Source organism: Mastomys coucha, unplaced genomic scaffold (assembly GCF_008632895.1).
Source record: "Mastomys coucha isolate ucsf_1 unplaced genomic scaffold, UCSF_Mcou_1 pScaffold15, whole genome shotgun sequence".
Taxonomy (NCBI): domain Eukaryota; kingdom Metazoa; phylum Chordata; class Mammalia; order Rodentia; family Muridae; genus Mastomys; species Mastomys coucha.
This window is the reverse complement of record NW_022196897.1, coordinates 88,886,499-88,904,042: the sequence shown is the minus strand read 5'-3', so window position 1 is coordinate 88,904,042 and position 17,544 is coordinate 88,886,499. Positions and strand designations below refer to the sequence as shown.

Below are 17,544 nucleotides of genomic sequence, written 5' to 3'. Positions count from 1 at the left end.
AATATGTTAAATATTTTATTCACATTGTTTATAAACTATATCCACCTGGAAAACACACAAATCCAAAAATAGATTATTTTACAGCAATTCACATTTTTTTTCTTTGAAACAAGTTAAGGTTTTGAGGTTAAATTCTAAACATGGAGGTCTTCAGCCTGCATTGCTATTCAGTGCCTGTCACTAGACAGTCCCAGCTCTGGGGCAGTTAGGGGTCAGAGCCCTCTACCCCATGGCAGGTCATTAACACCTTGCATGCCAACGGCAGATGAGGCAATGTCAGTGCAGACTTTAACCCATGAACATTTATAGATGTAAATTCACTGTTCTTATTTTTGTGAAGAGAATATGTTGGAGAGTTTGAGTATTCATCAGGTCAGAAAAGAAAAGAGATTGGCGATGGGTTCAGCTATCTCAGATTGTTAGGATGTTAGCTGCTCGGTAAAGGTTTAACGTCTTAGCCTCAGAGAGAATCGATAGATTCTGATTTGAACATGCTGACAGTTTGAATCAGAGGCACAGCAGTGATGTAGAAATTAATGCACATGTCTGTTGACCAGGTCTCTGTAGACCTGCCGCTAGCCACCAGTGAGAAGGGGCAACAGTAGCAATTCCCAATGTGTATGTTAAGTTCAGAAGGATTGGCCATGGATCAAGTGGCTGTGGCTAAGTGGTCAAAAGTGGTGATCTGGTTAAGAAAGTTATTATTAACTTAGGCTACATCCAATTAGGTCCCAGTTTAGTGACTTAGCTTTTTTTTTAATTAAAAATTCTTCTATGGAATATACCTGTGATAATTTCAAATCTAAAGTAAGGAAGCCTTACACCTCACCTTTTCTTAAAAACTAACTACAGGTAAGCCGCCTCAGTTGACCACTCAGAACCTCTGGCGTGGGAGGTCATGTGTCCTTAATGGTGCAGCGGGGCCCTCTTTTGAAACAGCACACATAACACTGGCTACCTTGGTTCCAAACACTTCATTAAGGAAACAGTGTCACACCAAGTTGCCACAAGACCATCCCTTCCTTCCCCTTGGGATGAGGACGATTGCTTAAGGGCTGATGCCACCACCCTAATAGACAACAACTGGATTCAAATGTAAGCTGAGACATGCAGAAATTTTATCAGTGTGTTTGTAGGTTTTGAAGAGGAGGGGGAGGAGGGGGAGGATGGGGAGGAAGAGGAGCAGGATGGGGAAGACTTTCAAATGTCTAGTTTGATCTGATTGTTTCAAACAACAGAAATCCATCAATGAGCCTGGTGTCCGGTGTAGATCAGAGTTTCTCTTCCTGCCACCCGTGTGCGTTTTTTCCAAATTTGTACACTAACCTCCGGTCAACCCGCTCCAAAATTCCCGTTTTATAGTAGTATCTGTGAAAGCAAGCAAAGGAGAGAAATCCAGAGAAGGTTTGCACCACAAGAAAACAACAGCCTAGAAACACTCCTTGCCTTCTCAGGTGATAGGTTGGGCTCTCCTTAGCCCTGGCATTTTCACACCCGTTATCAACTTACACTTAAACCCTTCCCAGACACTTTACAGGCTGAACCTCTCCACAGTCAGCTCAGCATGCGTTTGTGTGCTTGTGTGCACCACGGCTTGGGTTCAGGGTGATCCCCCCAGGGAACGCTGCCAAGGCCAAAAGGATGGTGGGTCACTTTACAACCCATAATCCCATCTGAAACTAAGAAGAGGTTTAGCTCATGACCCTTTCATATAAAGTGGGGGTGGGGGAAGCTGTGAATAGAGTGTGGTTTTCTCCGGGCAGCTATTTTATATAACGTGTCTTTGCAGGTTCACTGCATCTGATGCTGCTCACTCACCTCAGGGCTCGGCTCAGCTTTTCATACGTCATCCTGTCGTTCTTCTTCCTTTGTCCCCACATCTTTGCCAGCGCTTCTGACTTAACCACTCGGAAAATGCCCTGCTCCCTGTCCTCCCATTCCAGGATGCCACAGTTGTCTTCAGGAGACAGCAGCAAGTCTCTGACGAATTCCCACAGGTGAGAACTTTGGAGGCCTTTGGGAGGAAGAAGGAGGATGAGGAAAAGGATAAGGAGGAGGAGGAGGAGGAGGAGAAGAAGAAGAAGAAGAAGAAGAAGAAGAAGAAGAAGAAGAAGAAGAAGAAAAGGAGGAGGAGGAAGAAAGTTAGCTTCCACTTAAACTGTCTTTTGGTTTTGTTTGTTTTTGTTTTTTTAAGAGAGATTGTGTCTCCTAGTAACATCCATCAGAAGCAATACCCATAAAGTTTCACCAACATGATTGCCTAGTTATGAGCTGAACAAAGAAGACACCAATGAACAGGCCAAACTGGACACAGAAAAGTCCACGAGGCCTCAGTCCTACACAAAGAGCTACAAGCAACTGAGGAATGCTGGGAGTGGGAGAGGTGCCCCAGGGAAGAGGACACAACTGGTTGACCAGTGCTATGTGGTCAGGCCTGAAAACATACATACAAGTAACATTATACGGACTGAATAGGTTATATTTAGCAATATGTATGATATATGTATATATGTAAATGCAATAACTATTAATAACTATTTAATAACTATTAGTGAAAAAAAGAGACCATGAATTTGAAGAAGAATGGGGAGGAGTATATGGGAAGGCTTGGAGGGAGGAAGGGGAAGGAAGAAATGATGTAATTGTAATCTTAAAATAATAAAAAGAAATGAGAGATGTTGAAAGAAAAGACAGTGGGGAGGGAGGGAAGGATGTCTATGTATATACATGTAGATACATCCATATCTGTATGTATGTATATGGAGAGGTAACTAATTAACCTGTGAGAATTGTTGCTAGGCTGAACAACTCTCACTTGGAGTGCTCTGCATGGAGCCTTACCAAGCTGTTTCTGTTTCATGTCTGTTTTCTGATAAACTACCAGTAATATCCTGTGCAGAGACACCAGATTTACCCAGCTAGCCCTATGGTTCCTCACGAGCTCACTCCTTGCTGATGAGCAGGAAGGCTGTGTGAAGATGGCTATCCTGCAGTTTATTTATCGTGGGCAGCTGGCATTTTTCTTTTGCCTTTAGAGCACGGATAAGAATGATCTGGGCCATGACTCCCTGGTTTCCTGGTTCTGGAGATGCCAGACTCTTATTTAGTTGCTGTAGGTGTCAAAGGTGTAATAGGGCACCTGTTACACTGCGAGTGGTAAGTGGCTAGATTCTGCCCTGGGCAGATCTCAGAGCTGGGAAAGGCTCCTGGCTGCTCAGTTCCCCACATTCCGATCCCCTAATTCTCTTCCCCTGGGTACTTCAAGGAGAAGGCCACAGGATGGCCCAGGAAACAAAACCCTCCTTTGGTAATAGAACACAGAACATTTCTTTAATTCTTAAAATTCTATGTCCAAGTGAAAGTCATGATTTTGGTCACATGTATGAAGACAATCATGTACATCTCCACTCCCTCCCTGGGGAAGGGGCAGGTCCCACTCAGACGCTTAGCTTCAAAGGTGAACTGCCTTACTTGTTCGGCTGTGACAGTCTTGACTCTTGATGCCACTTGTTTTCAAGCAACTGGAATCAGCATCTGAAACAGAAGGACCCATGGCAGTGGAGGAACCTCAAGCTGCACCCCAAAGAACAGAAGTGAACTGCCAGCCTTTGTGGGAGGAGGCTCCTTAGGGTGGTTAGGAGACGGAGGGATGGGAAGTGCTCCGCCCTGGGGCCTGCCATAAGTGCATCCTGGGCTCCTGCTGGAATTCAAGAGAGGAGACACAGGCACAGCCCCTGCTCATGTGACCAGGTGAACCCCAGATGAAATAGACAATTAGATGAATAGACTGTTGCCTCCAGTGTGATCAATACATGACACTGTATAGAGAACAAGGTAAGGAAGAGGCTTCTTTTCGACAGAGGATCTCGTAGGAGGAGACAGGAGGAGGAGGAGGAGGAAGAGAGGGAGAGGAGGGGAAGGGTGGAAAGGGGGAGAAGGAAGAGGGAAAGGAGAAAGGAGGAGAGAGAAGGAAGAAGAGGAGGAGGAGAGGGAGGAGGAGGAAGAGGATGGGGAGCAGGTTTTAGGTGGAGAGGGCAGTGTCTACAAAGTCCTTTCTACCGTCGATTACCTAGGAAGCTGGCATGCCCTGTGGCTGGAGAGAGTGGGAGGCACTACTATACCCATGTAAGGCACAAACAGTGGCAGGCCAGGCTTTGGGAGACTGGGTGGTGGTTTGAAATTTTATATGAAAGTGAAATCCAAGATCCCTGTGCCCTGCCTTCTTTTGAGACAGGCTTTTAGATAGCTCACACTGATGTTGAACTCCCTGTAGTTTAGGAAGACCCTGAACCCTGACCTTCCTGCCTCCACCTCTCCACTAAGTGCAGTGAATCCAGGCATGTAACTGCCATTTCTAGTTTATGCCATGCTGGGGATGGAACCCAAGGCTTCATTCATGTGGCACAAACTACTTAACTGAGCTACATTCCTATCTCAATGACCCATGTTTTAAGAAGATCCCTCTTGCCGGGGAGGTGGTGGTGCACACCTTTAATCCCAGCACTTGGGAGGCAGAGGCAGGCGGATTTCTGAGTTCGAGGCCAGCCTGGTCTACAGAGTGAGTTCCAGGACAGCCAGGGCTACACAGAGAAACCCTGTCTCGAAAAAAAAAAAAAAAAAAAAAGGAGATCGTTTTGTGACTGCATGGAGAACAGATTGGAAGGGACACCGTAAAAGCAAGGAGATGAGGATTCATGAAGGAAGTGAGAGTTAACTCAATATTGAATTGGATTATATAGTTGTGACTTAATTCATAATCTGAGACACACACACACGCATTGTCACAAAGTATATGAAATTTTAAAAGAACTTTAGAGCCAGACCTATCTCCTGCCTCATCTTAAATCTTTGTCTATTCTCCCAGCTCTGCAATCACTTTGCTTCAGCTACGTGGGCTTTCTCGACAGGCAGGCACGTTGCACCATGGGGCATTTACAGTTGCTCGTTGCCCTTTCCTTGACTATCTGGGCATTCACATCTTCATCTCAGTCAGGGCTAAGGTTCACCTTTCAGAGGTGGCTTCCTCCCACAATGAAGATTGTAATCACACATAGGTGCCTTTGGGCCTCTACTCAGGATCATCTCACATTTACTTCCCTTTCTTTATGGCCTTTGAGTACCTACGAGACACAATGATTTGTGTTGTTTGTGGTCTGTGTCCACTAGAGGGCAGGATTGGCCTTTACCGATGTATTCCCTCAGCACCTAGCCTAGTGCCAGGCATACAGAGGGTGTAAAATAACTGTTATTTTCAGCCACTACACTACACTAATCATGCTGACTGTATAGTCTACGATATGTACTAATGGGGCAAAGGGATACACATGTGATCTAGGGAGGAAAGGGTGTCCCATGTACACTCTTGCCCAGCTCCTGTGTTCTATGCCACTGTGTTATTATGCTCCCCACGTGAACATCCTGCAGTGTCACCAGGATGAAGGCTGTCACATTAAGCAGACCTTTCATAAAGTAGACCCCCGCCCGGCCCTCTAACCTTATCTCTTTCTGCTCCCCAACTTTCTCTCATCTCAGGTTAGCTGGTTTCAGTGGGGTCAGTGCGACTTTCCTCTGCCTCAGGATGTTTGTACTTTCCTCACCCACCACATCTGCCCAGCAGACTCTCACCCCCACAGAAGCTCTTCAGAAGCCTCCCTTGAGCCCACCTCCTGGGCTAGAGCCCCCTCTTTGAGATCTAAGGGCACCCATGTCCTGTGCTAGAGCCTCCTCACCCCACCTTGAGGTCTAAAAGCACCTATGTGTTTCTTGAATCATAGCATGTTTCTTCTTCCTTTAAAACCTACCTCATATCTCAGCTTTTATCCATTAAAGCTTACATTTATGGGACATTCTATTAAATACTGAGTGCTTTCTAGAGGCCTCATAGGCTGCATCATAGTCCTTTAACAACTGTGGATGATGCTAACATTATTGTCATTTTATTAAAGAGGAGTTTGGAACCCAGAGAGTTTAAGAATTTTGTACAGCGTTCTTTCTCCTGGTGTCCCCTCCCTCCCAGAGGATCCCAGAGTGGACACTCACAACCAGGTCATGCCTTTTTCAGGAGGTATTTGATAGGCACCGAGTGAGCATTTAGCTCAAATGGTCTAAACAGTGATCACTGTCTCTTTTGTGCCGTGCGCCTGTCCCCATCTCTATACTTCCCCATTGTGTCACTGAATCTTCTAGAGGGAAATAAGCAAGTGGAGCCATAACAATAAACAAAGGTGAGTCACTGACCACGAGCAGATATGAAACCTTCACTGGACTACAAGGAGAGCCAGGGAAAGGGCAAGCTTTTCATTTCTGTGGTCCCTTGTGCTCAGGGTGGAGTCTATTTGGTGGTGTGATGGGATGAGGGGGTACAGAGCAGAGGGATCACCCAAGTCATATGAAGATCCATCTAGTCAGGTTACTCTGTCCTACTGTTCCAGGTTAGGTGACTTTGAAGTCCCTCATGGGTTAAGGAGGTTCCAAATCTCTCTCTCTCTCTCTCTCTCTCTCTCTCTCTCTCTCTCTCTCTCTCTCTCTCTCTCCAGATTTATTAATTTATTATATGTGAGTATGCTGTATATGTCTTCAGACACTCCAGAAGAAGGTATCAGATCTCATTACAGATGGTTATAAGCCACCATGTGGTTGCTAGGATTTGAACTCAGGTCCTTCAGAAGAGCAGTCAGTGTTCTTAACCTCTGAGCCATCTCTCCGGCCCCTCTTCTTCTTCTTCTTCTTCTTCTTCTTTTTTTTATCTAATGGTTGAGATAGAGGCTGAGGCAGAGGAGATGGAGTCATCTCCAATCTCAAGGCAGGCGCCTGATTAAACCTTTCCCCAAGATGAGATGTTGGTTTGTCTGCAAACACCAACCTTACAACAGCAGTACCCAAGCAGCTGGGGTACCTGGTGTGGCATGCGGGGAGGCATATTCCTGAGTTTGGGCAGACCTGGTTGTCCTTGATACTGGAAACTTAAAATTTTAAATTTATTATCATTATCAATTTTAAATTTATTATCATGAAATCATAATCAGGTGTCTTCTAGAAGCTAGGATGGAGGCCTTGTGACAGGGTTTCAAAATCAAGCTCATTGCTGCTCATGACAGTCAATCCATTCAAAAATCCCAACCCACATTAGCATGCCATAGAAATACTCAAGAGCAGGAGTTGCCAGCCATGAACTCAAGACCAGACACTCTATCCTTGGATATGGTGTGGTCTCTACTGACATTTCTACAGTGGAGGAGGGAGAGAACAGGTGGAGAGAGAAGAAAAAAAAAATGATCAGGGGCTGGACTATTTCTGCTTGGCCAGTTTTGATGGCTTCATGGCTTGCTGGGTTTTTGGTAGGAATTAATGAAGGTGCCCTGTATGGATCACTGTCAAGCTAGATTCGGAGCTAGACAAGTCCCAGGAAGCTTGGATCTCCATGGAGTGGGCAGAAGAATAGAAGGGCCTGGGAGCTGCTATGCATGTGTGTATGCATGTGTGCATGCCTTCGTGCATGCATGTGTGTATGTCCATATCAATCCGGGTCTGTGTTTACTATAAAGCTGCTGCACCTCAGTTTTCTTCAGATGCAAGTGGAGATGGGGAATCCATGTGAGTTCATATATCTAGGATTCCCAACTCTATACCTGGAACAGTGCTAAATGCTTTAAAAACATAATGAGAGGGCTGGAGAGATGGCTCAGCAGTTAAGAGCACTGATGGCTCTTAACCTGAGTTCAATTTCCAGCAACCACTCAGTGGCTCACAAACATCTGTAATGGGCTCTGATACCCGATTATGGTGTGTCTGAAGACAATGACAGTGTACTCACACATATAAAAACAAATAAATCTTAAAGAAAAAAAAACCATAATGAAAGCTAGCAGTTTTTACCAAAGCCTCCAGGATAGGACCCTGTCCTCTTTGGATACTTTGTAGTCTCTAGTTGGCACATCAACATTGGAAGGCAGTCTCTGTTTTCATTTTCCAGGACATCTGGGACTGTGAAACACTGCCTGGGTCATAGACTCTATGGCTGTATGGTCTGTGTTTTCTAGGACAGGCTTACTGTACAAGCTATCAAATTGCTGACTTCTTATCTATCCTGTGCTCATCAAGTTCTACATTAGAGTTCCTATTTAATGAAGCCTTGGTCCCAAGGGCTGCAGGAAGGCCAGAGCCAGGCCTCAGGAGTGTCCTGGCTGTGGAACTGGGGCTGAGATAACCAGAGCTGTGGGGCTGCTGTTTGCACAGTCTCAATGGAGACCTTAAGTCTAGACTCAGTCTAGACGTTGGTCCTGTTTGGGTTGGGGCACATGGACCAGAGCCTCAAGCAGCTGCCATTGGTGGAGGGGTTATCTCTGTGAGTTCTAAACACGCTTACTCAAAGCCTTTCCCCCCAACCCTCACTTTTGGAAGCTTTTTATCACTTCTGCTCCATTACTGGTTTGGACCACCAGTATCACCATCCTAGGTAGTAGGTTCCCAGTTAGACACAACAGGCTAAGAAATGTTCAAATCTGATTGTGACCTTTACTATTTCCACACTTACAATCCTTCAGTAGTTTCCCAGCATGCTCGACATGAGACCCAAACTCCATTACTCATGAATCTGCCCTTGCCCAGCTCTCAAACTCAGACTCATTTTCCACTGATAATGCCCCAAAGAACTTTTCCTGATGAGAAATGCCAGCAGTCCAATATGGTGTCTACTGGCAAGCTGTGACTGTGCATTTAAAACATGATTAATGTCCTCAAGGACCTGAATTTTAACATTATCTAATTTTATGTAATGATCTATATGGCTAGTGGCTATTGCTTTGGAAAACTCAATGACACACCTTTTAGCTCTTTTCAAGGACCATATGGGCCCTGCATTTGTCTTTGTCTTCTTGAACTCTCTTCCTTCTTTCTGTTAAACTAGGATTCTTGGTGTTGGATGGAGGCAAACCATTTCACATCTGAAGTTGGCTATTCCTGTGCTAATGTCCCCAAACCAACCAACCAACCAACCAACCAACCAACCAAATCACAAAACCTTCATTAATCTGAAGTCTAAGAAACTAAATCCTCAGTTGACTGAGATTTTAGGAAAAGGGAAAAACAAAAAAACAAAAAACCTGGGCCAGCAAGATGGCTCGGAAGATAAAGTGTACTAGCCACGCAAGTTTGATGAGCTCAGTTTGATCCCTGAAACTCTCGGTGGAAGGAGGAACGGCCTCCCAAAAGTTATCCTCAGACCTCAATATTTGCACTGTGGCATGTGCGGGTAGGCTGCCCATACTCCAGTGGATGGTACCACACCCCTGCATGTATATTGGTGGCACTAACTAGAATCATGTATTATTTCTTCAGATAAGAAAAGACATGAAGTTGGGAGGGAACATGGTGGGAAGAGTATGGGGGTGGATAGGACCAAAATACATCACATACATGTATGGAATTCTCAAAGAACACATAGAAATATTTTAAAAACAGAAGCTCCCACGTTCTCTTTCCCTGCCTCCATCTCCAGACATGAACTAGTTGTTGGGATCATGGGCCCTTTGAGACCCGCCCCCCTATTCCACCATCCTTTAATTATCAATAACTTATCAATGGGCTCAGATTATTCTGAAATATCAGCAACCGTAAGACTGGTAAAGGCTGGGTGGAAGTCATTGGCACCACGGCTAATGGGCACTGGCTTTGTAGTGTGCTCACTGCAGGCACCTACAAGACTCTTTACCAGGCGCAAATGTCATTGCTTCTTAAATGCACCACAACCCTGAAGGGTCCTGATATTTTATAGACAGGGAAAATCTTGAGGAGAACTCCATGGACGTGGAGTTATTGTTCCACAGACTCCCTTTCCCTGTCACACTCTTTTAACCCATTTTCTCTACTCTTTCTCCAAGTCTATGGTTGTTTTTGGTTCATCAACCATCTAGTGTGGTTGTTAAATCAGGATCAAGCCCAAGTGCTGGTATAGCCTGGGCACAGCATTGGGCAGTTTGAATGTCATACTTACAGTCTTTGATGGTAGTCTTGGTCTCTTCAGCATCATTGAAGAAGGAGTAACCTGTGAAAGAAAGGAAAAGAGAGATTCACAAACTATTCCACACAATCCCGGGGTCTGGCCAGGCCAGGAGAGGAGATTTTGTAGGAAGGAAAGTGACTCTCCCCTCTGAGGGATTGGTTTTTTTTTTTCCCAGAGGAAAACTTGGCCACCATATGGCCCTTATAAAGCTACCCTGAAGCCAAATACAACAGCATCATACTTTTTTAAAGGTTATTTAAGAAGAACAACAGGTGTCAGGGATTCCAGGAGACTCCGTGGATCTGCTGACTAGACAAGTGAGTGAATCTTGCCTAGGATCCAGGAAATGTGGGCCCTGATCTGAGCTGGACTGCTGTTGTCTGTATGGCTTTGCCAGTCACTGGCTCTCTGGCTTGTTGTTGGTCAGTCTTAGTGGGATATGAGCTTAAACACCCGCTCAACTCTCTTCTGGCCCTGGGCCTATGGTTTCTGACATGGGACTGTAATCCTTAGAGATCAGAATGCCTATGATGTGATAGCCAAAGGAAAGAGAGGGATAAGAAGCTCAAAGGGCACATAGCTCTGCTTGAATGCTCAGTTCTTTGGAAGACCGAGTTGGTATCTTACTCTGTAGAATGGTGAACTGGGTTGGAGTTTAAGGTCATGTTTCCAGGAACCAGGACAGGTCAGTGGATAACCTATTCTTAAGTTGGCATCCAACATGAAGAGTACTATCTCTTTACTAACATAATTGGAATACTCTAGCCAAAGGGCCAAGTAGAACCGGGTAGGGGATTGATGAAAGATGTTTCTTGTCCTATACTGTAGAAGCCATTCTGAGGTCCCAGTCTTTCCCCTGACCTCTCCTTCTGGTGTTTTAGCAAGATTGTCCTCTTGGGAGCCTTTTACTTTTTAAGATAGAGTGTTACTATAAATTCACTATATAGATCAGGCTGGCCTTGAACTCACAGAAACCTGTCTGCCTCTATCTTACGTGTTGGGTTTAAAGCTGTAAATAACCATGCCTGGTTCTTGGGAAGTTTTAAATGGAGTCCCAGGCTCCTTCTCCCAGAGAGGCTGTGACACACTCAGCCTTGTCCTGATTTAGGGAGTACACACCCTAAGCACAGGCTTCTGCTTCTAGCCTAAGGCCCCACTCTCTGCTTTCTTGCCCTTAGTCCTTCATGATGGGAGGAACAAATGGAAGCAGTAGACTCCCAGAGCTGGAAGGTGCTCTGAGGTCTCTCTGCCTAAATGGGAATCTCTTCTATGCGCACAGCATCCTTGTAAAGCAGGGACCAGCAGACAGCTTGGTTCTCCAGTGGCAGGGAACATCCTGCTTTCTCTGTATCCTGAAGAAACTTTTCCAAGAGAAACTTATGACTTTTCCAAAAATCCTCTTGTAAAGAATCAAGCATAGATATGTCTGCTTTGTTTTGTTTTGTTTTGTTTTGTTTTGTTTTGTTTTCTGACTCTCGGTTATATTAATGATACAAATAGCTGCTACTTATAGAGTGTACTTTGTGTTTTGTTTTGTTTTTTCAAAACAGGGTTTCTCTGTGTAGCCCTGGCTGTCCTGGAACTCACTCTGTAGACCAGTCTGGCCTCGAACTCGGAAATCTGCCTGCCTCTGCCTCCCAAGTGCTGGGATTAAAGGCGTGCGCCACCACTGCCCGGCTAGAGTGTACTTTTATGTTGTGCCAGGTAATCATTCACCAAATCCTTCATAGCCCAGGGAAGGTCATCACTCCTCCTAGCAGACAAAGCTGCTGGGGATTAGGACGGGGGCTGGGGCGCTTCTCGCAGAAAGAATCCTATGGCTTCCTTGTGTAAGAGCCTGGGCTGTATCAGTAACACAGTGGGTCCTTCTGACTTCTGAGTTTTCACTCTGCCTCGACTACCTGTGAAGCAGGCCTGTACGCTGTCGCAGAGCGAAGGCACACAGCCTCTCATACCAGCTGCGTTATCACTAGGACACAGCTTTCTGGTTTGAAAAAGCCAAGCATGTTCATGGTGTCCATGCTACTGGCGCCACCTTCTGGCCATTGGATCCTTGACCAAAAGGAATGTATTAACAGCAATTTTTGGACTCCTCCGGAAATAGGAAGGGAAAAGGTCTATTTCATTATCTTCCTTTCTGCTTAGTCAGGGATGAATCAGAACGCCCCCCACCCCCATCTTTCGTAGTTTAATTATTTTTGAGCATCCTTATTTGAGTCCATGGTTTTGGACTTCCTTATGTGTACTTTTGAGTTTTAGTTTTCTTTTTAAAAAAACCTACCCAACTTGCTTCCTTGGCTCTTGCTTTCCTTTTGGCTAAACTCTAAACACCAAGACAGTAGAATTTCTGGTTACGGAGAGGTTTTGACTGGGCATTGATACCAACTGATTATGAGAGTCGGGGTAAGAGAAGCACCTATGGGGATATTAGGTCCCAGTCCTGGGGCCTCCTCCTGAGGCTTGCTGACACTGACCTTGCGAGCGAATGTTCTGGAGGATGAAGTACAGGTACTCCCCACAGATGCCGGCTGCCTCAATGAACTCCTCCTGCGTCATACTGCACAGCTGCAGGCCGCTGATGTTGAAGTGACAGAAGGAGATGCAGTTGGCGTCAAGCTTGTACTGGTCGCAGCAGAACTGGAGCCATTCCCAAACATGGCGCTTGGTCCAGTATTCGGGGTGCACTGATGTCCAGTAGGAATCGCAGGCTGCACCAGAGCACAGAGAAGGAAAAGATTACCAAGGGGTCCCCAAAGAATACTCCAGTTATGTTAGCATCTTTGCCCCTTATTCAGGAAGGGTTCCCGGTCTGGCATGCACTTACAAGGGTCCAGGTTACCTTCTCGGCAGAGACCACCAGGGAGATGGGATTCTGTAGATGGCTGTTGGGGCCAGAGAGGGTATGAGGCAGGTGGGAAATTACTAAATCTCTTTTGGGTGCTTAACGTGATGTACCCGATAGAAAGAAAGCAAAAAGATTCCAGGTAACATGATATCAGGAATAAAAACTCAGGAATTCTGAAGGCCTCGGTTCAAATCCTGGTTTAGCTGCTTGTTGTTTGGGTAAGGCCCATAGACATTTAGGCCTTTGATTCTGCAGCTGTTAAAATGGGAGTAATATGTTTGACCTACACAGCTGTTATAAAGTTGGAGGTATAATGTAAGGAGAGTGGTGTCTAGGGAATCACCAATCAATTCAATAGTTATTACATGTCTTCTTTCTGCTAGACTCTATCTGAAACTGGTCTGAGTCTCTGTGCATTAATGGGTAGGTGCTATGATGGCTATCTATTTGTGCATAGCCTCTGGTCATCTTTTACAAGGGTCTTGGGCTAGTTAGATATTGCCCATAGTGTGACAGACCTTGGACTACACTAACAGATGTCTATGGAGGAGTTGGCTGTACTGATGTTGTTGTGTTCCTGGTGGTGTTTTAAGTTTTATCTTTTCCTGTGCTCAGACTACCTACTCCTTCAAAGGAGCCATGTAGATACTCAGACAGTTGTAGATGCTGTCCTGACGTGTAGGCTTGGGATGTACCAGTAGCCTTGTCTCAATGTTTCAAGCAGAAACAGATAGAGTGGCAGACATAAGAATAGGGGTGTACGTGTGTGTGTGTGTGTGTGTGTGTGTGTGTGTTACCTGGCACTTGGTCAGATTCTTTGGCGATTGCAGACAGCTACCTGTGCAGCCAGGGCAAACACTTTACCATTTAACTATACCTGCAGCTCCAATGTAAATAATTTTTGTAGCCACCATATTATATCTAAGTACTCACTTATCAATCTACTACCCAACCACCCATCCATCTGTCCATCCACCCACCAATCTGTCTGTCCATCCATCCAGTAAATGAGAACTTCGCCTTCCTTCTTCGTGAAATGGAGAAGACTACAGCACCTATCCCACAGAGTTGCTCTACAGAGTAAACGAGCTCATGTCTGCTTTAACGATCGTATTAATGTCACCACTATCCACCTACTCTGTGCAATGCCACAAGTTGCCTGGGAAGAATTCATGGTGGATAGCCATGTCTAGCCTTTGTCCCCTCTTAGACGAGCAACTGGGGGATCGGAGGAGAATCACTTCCCTTAGATCCCACTGCCAGCAGGTAAGGTTCGGATGTGAACTGCAGTCTGAATGCAGTCTGAACGTCTCACTCCTCTCATCTCAATGTGCTCATCCTTGGAGGATCAGCACAGAAAGAGATGACATCTGAAGAGAGAGGTAGGCAGAGAGCAAGAGAGAATAGGGGTGGGGCAAATCAACAGAACAAGGCTGAGGTTACTGGCTCAGGCCGTGTGGATTACAGAGGGTGAACTCTGCAGTGACACTCCACAGCTTCTGGCCTTGTTGCGACTGCCACTCCCCTGCCTTTGCTGCTGCTACCGTGCCTAGATGAGCTATGGTGCTCCTGAACCCAGCAACGAGACAGCTCTGCTCTGCTGGGGCTATCTCTTGTCCATTGCCTCTGAGGTCCTGATCGGCATTGTTGGGTTTCTCAGACTCTCCCAGTGTCCTACATTATAGGTGTGACAGGGCTATTTCATAAAGGTAGAAACAGTTTCCCTCTGAAACTCAGACTCCTCCTAGGAATCTCTTTTCTCACTGATGAGCCTCTTGGTAAGTCCAAATCCTAGACTCAGTTTATTTAGAAAATTTCAACCAGTTTTTTTTCCCCCCCTCTGGGGCTGGAACTGAGCCCAGGGCCGCACACATGTGTAGCAAATGATCTGTATTTATCGTGAGCCCTTTTACCAGAATTTCGCATTTACATACACGAAAGAACCTTCACTGCCAGGCTGGTGAGTGCTGGTGTTATAGCTTCTGCCCGGTGGCCGAAAACATGGAGGGAATGGTTTGACCCAACTACCCTTTCCGTGATCCTTCACTGCTGGCTGGAGCTGGCTGATCAGGCTTATGGCTGGTTCCTGGCAGAGAGCAGGGTCTCTTGAGAAAATAGACCCTTCCTGAGTTCTGTCTGTGCTTTTTCATCTACTGATTGCTGGCTTGAGTAAACCTAAGAGGTCTTTAGACGTTCCTGGTATTCTGATGGGAGCTGTTTATGATCCTTGACATTCTTTGGCTGCTGGTCCTGCACTGGGGCCTGACTGAGATGGCTATCGGTGCACTGCTGTGTAGCACGCAGCACGTTTCTCTCCATGGAGAGGTTTTTCTGCGTCTCTGTTCCCTTCCCCTCTTCAGCTCTACAGCACAGAAGGAAGACTTCGTTGCTTTTTCCCTTAAGGACCTAGAGAAGTGGTAGGGGAGGTCAGTTATGACACCAGGAAGCTGTTGCTGGCCTAGTGCCTTGCTCTTTGGCTACTTGGTAGAATTCACTTACAGAGCAGGCTTTGTAGGCAACAGGGGCCCAGCTACTTTCCTGTCAGCAAAAGCCCTTCCCACACTTTCCAGAGCAGAGAGGAAATGGCTGTTCCCAGTGATGTGGAGGCAGGACTAGGGGAGCCAGCATCCAGAGAATGGGTGGTGGAGTGTTTGCCTGGTCTTAGCTGTAGGATGAGGGAGGAGGTGTTAGCAGCACCACTGAGGAAGGGAGGGATCCTGCCCCAGGGCCTCTGTTATCTGCCCCTGTGCCACTCCCTGCTCTCTGCTGGAAGGTGTTTTTTTTTTTCCCCATTCCTCTGACCCTTGGAATCCCTCCTCTTCTCCCTGAACCACAGCAGTTCACACTCTCTCAAAGAATCTTCCCCTCAGGATACCCTTCTAAGAAAGTTCCAGAAGTATTCACAGCACCTCCCTCCGCAGCTGTGGAACTCTGGTCACCCTGACCTGGGAATGCTGAGAGCTCCTTCCCACCCCCCTCCTTAGCCCACCAGCCCTCAGTAAGTGTAACCAGATCACCAGGGATTACGGATCTTTACCTTAGGGTAAGGAAACAGGTTCTGGGAGGTTACAAGGTTCCCCTCCAGGGTCACAGTGGCCATTAGTAAGGTCATTAGACACCATGTGGACATCTTGCATCATGCCACATTTCCTGGTCTTGGAGAATGCACATATCAAAAATAAGATTTGGATGAAGGCAGGCAGATGGACGCATATCTACTACACAATTAGAAGTCAGTAAACCTGTTTATCTATTATCTGTCTATCTATCTATCTATAACTTAAGTCTGAAAAAAAAATCAGAAAGATGGAGAGGTGATGGTGCCAGTACCCCCGCTTCCAGCAAATGACATGAAAAAGAACCTTCTAGAATTTGGAAGGAAGGAACATAGAGCAAATCAAGGGGCTACTTATATAAGACTATATTCTCTTACTGGGTCATATTGTCTGGAAAGGTACAGTATTTTCCTTGACATGTCTCTCATTTACAAAACACAGTAAACTTTTGGGAGAAGCTTGGTATGAGACCTGTTTGCCTAGGGTCCTAGCGGAGGCCAGCCAGCATCCTATGTCCAGAAAGCTTGATGCGAAAGTCCAGAGGCCACTATTAAGCAGCAGGCCTTGCCAGCTCCTTTGAAGTCTGAAGTGGGTCAGGGCACTTGATGGCTAGCTGCCTTGGGAGGAAAAGCTGAGAAGCTAGAGAGAGTTGTCATTGACTCTGGGGGAGCTCTTTCAAATGACGCTTTCAAGTTGGATGTGTTTAGTTCTTTGGGCTGATGTCCTCCAGCGCCCTCAGAACAGGGAGGTGATACCTATGCCTGAAGTAGCTCCAATGGGGATTAGAAAATTCGGACCACACTCAACAGGAGCCGCCCAACTCTCTGTGTTCGTTTTCAGGTTAAGGAACAACCAGAACAAATCCAGGACTGGGAAAGGGCGAGACAGGCAGCCGGCTTTAGAGGAGGCCTGAGTTAGACAACTTGGGACCATAATTACCATGATTTATTAGCATAGGGAGTTGGGAAAGTTTTTCGCCCAGGGCGACACAGTAGAGAGACGGTGAGTGAAGTGGGTAGTGTAGGGTACCATCATTTGCAGCTTTGGCACAGAAAGGAAGGGCTTTATGAGGGAAGTCCTGTGGTGATAAATGGTTTCCAGGTTTCTTTTCATAGCTGGGCTGGCCCCATCCTACCTATAACCTCTCTTGGCTTCTCGTATTAACCTCCAAATGACATAGACCTCGAGCAGCATAAGAAACTGGACCAAGAAAAGAGGAGGGCTGGCTGGGTGTCTGCAAAGTGTCGCAGAGAGTTAGGGAGAGGCTGAGAGAGCCAGGCCCTGAGTTGTTATGGCCATAGCCTTTCCTTAGGTCTCAGTGGGCAGACAGAGCAGAGGTAGCCAGGAGTGACTTCTCTGGGATGCACCTTCTGCTACGGGACTCTGCTTAGACCTTTGAATGACGTGTGTTTGTTCTCCAGTTTAGATTTAGGAATTCTTAGGCCTGTACCCATGGATGTGCTCTTGAGTTTCTGTGCCCAGCACATCAATCTTAGAAAAGCTCTAGTGTGATTTAAATGTTTTCCCCTTTGATTTTAATACTTAGAATGCCTTGACACTGTTCTTTTAAAAAGCTCTCTTTGAAGTAAAATCTTCTATTGGATAAGCACAGCTGTTTTTTTTTTTTTTTTTTTTTTTTTTTT

General features: G+C 46.0%; 1 protein-coding gene across 2 annotated transcripts in view; it reads right to left on the bottom strand.

The window, feature by feature from the left end:
* The window catches only part of Elf5 (E74 like ETS transcription factor 5), a 28,234-nt gene continuing 10,690 nt past the window's right edge, over positions 1 to 17,544 (bottom strand). The window contains exons 3-7 of one of the 2 annotated variants that reach the window (XM_031373591.1): positions 12,475 to 12,708; positions 9,992 to 10,042; positions 3,472 to 3,534; positions 1,819 to 2,014; positions 1 to 1,368 (exon numbers count right to left, since the gene is read on the bottom strand). In XM_031373591.1, the coding sequence (XP_031229451.1) occupies positions 1,272 to 1,368; positions 1,819 to 2,014; positions 3,472 to 3,534; positions 9,992 to 10,042; positions 12,475 to 12,708 (641 nt within the window). In that variant the 3' untranslated portion in view covers positions 1 to 1,271. The remainder of the gene's footprint in view (positions 1,369 to 1,818; positions 2,015 to 3,471; positions 3,535 to 9,991; positions 10,043 to 12,474; positions 12,709 to 17,544) is intronic. The other variant, XM_031373592.1, reaches the window with a different exon arrangement.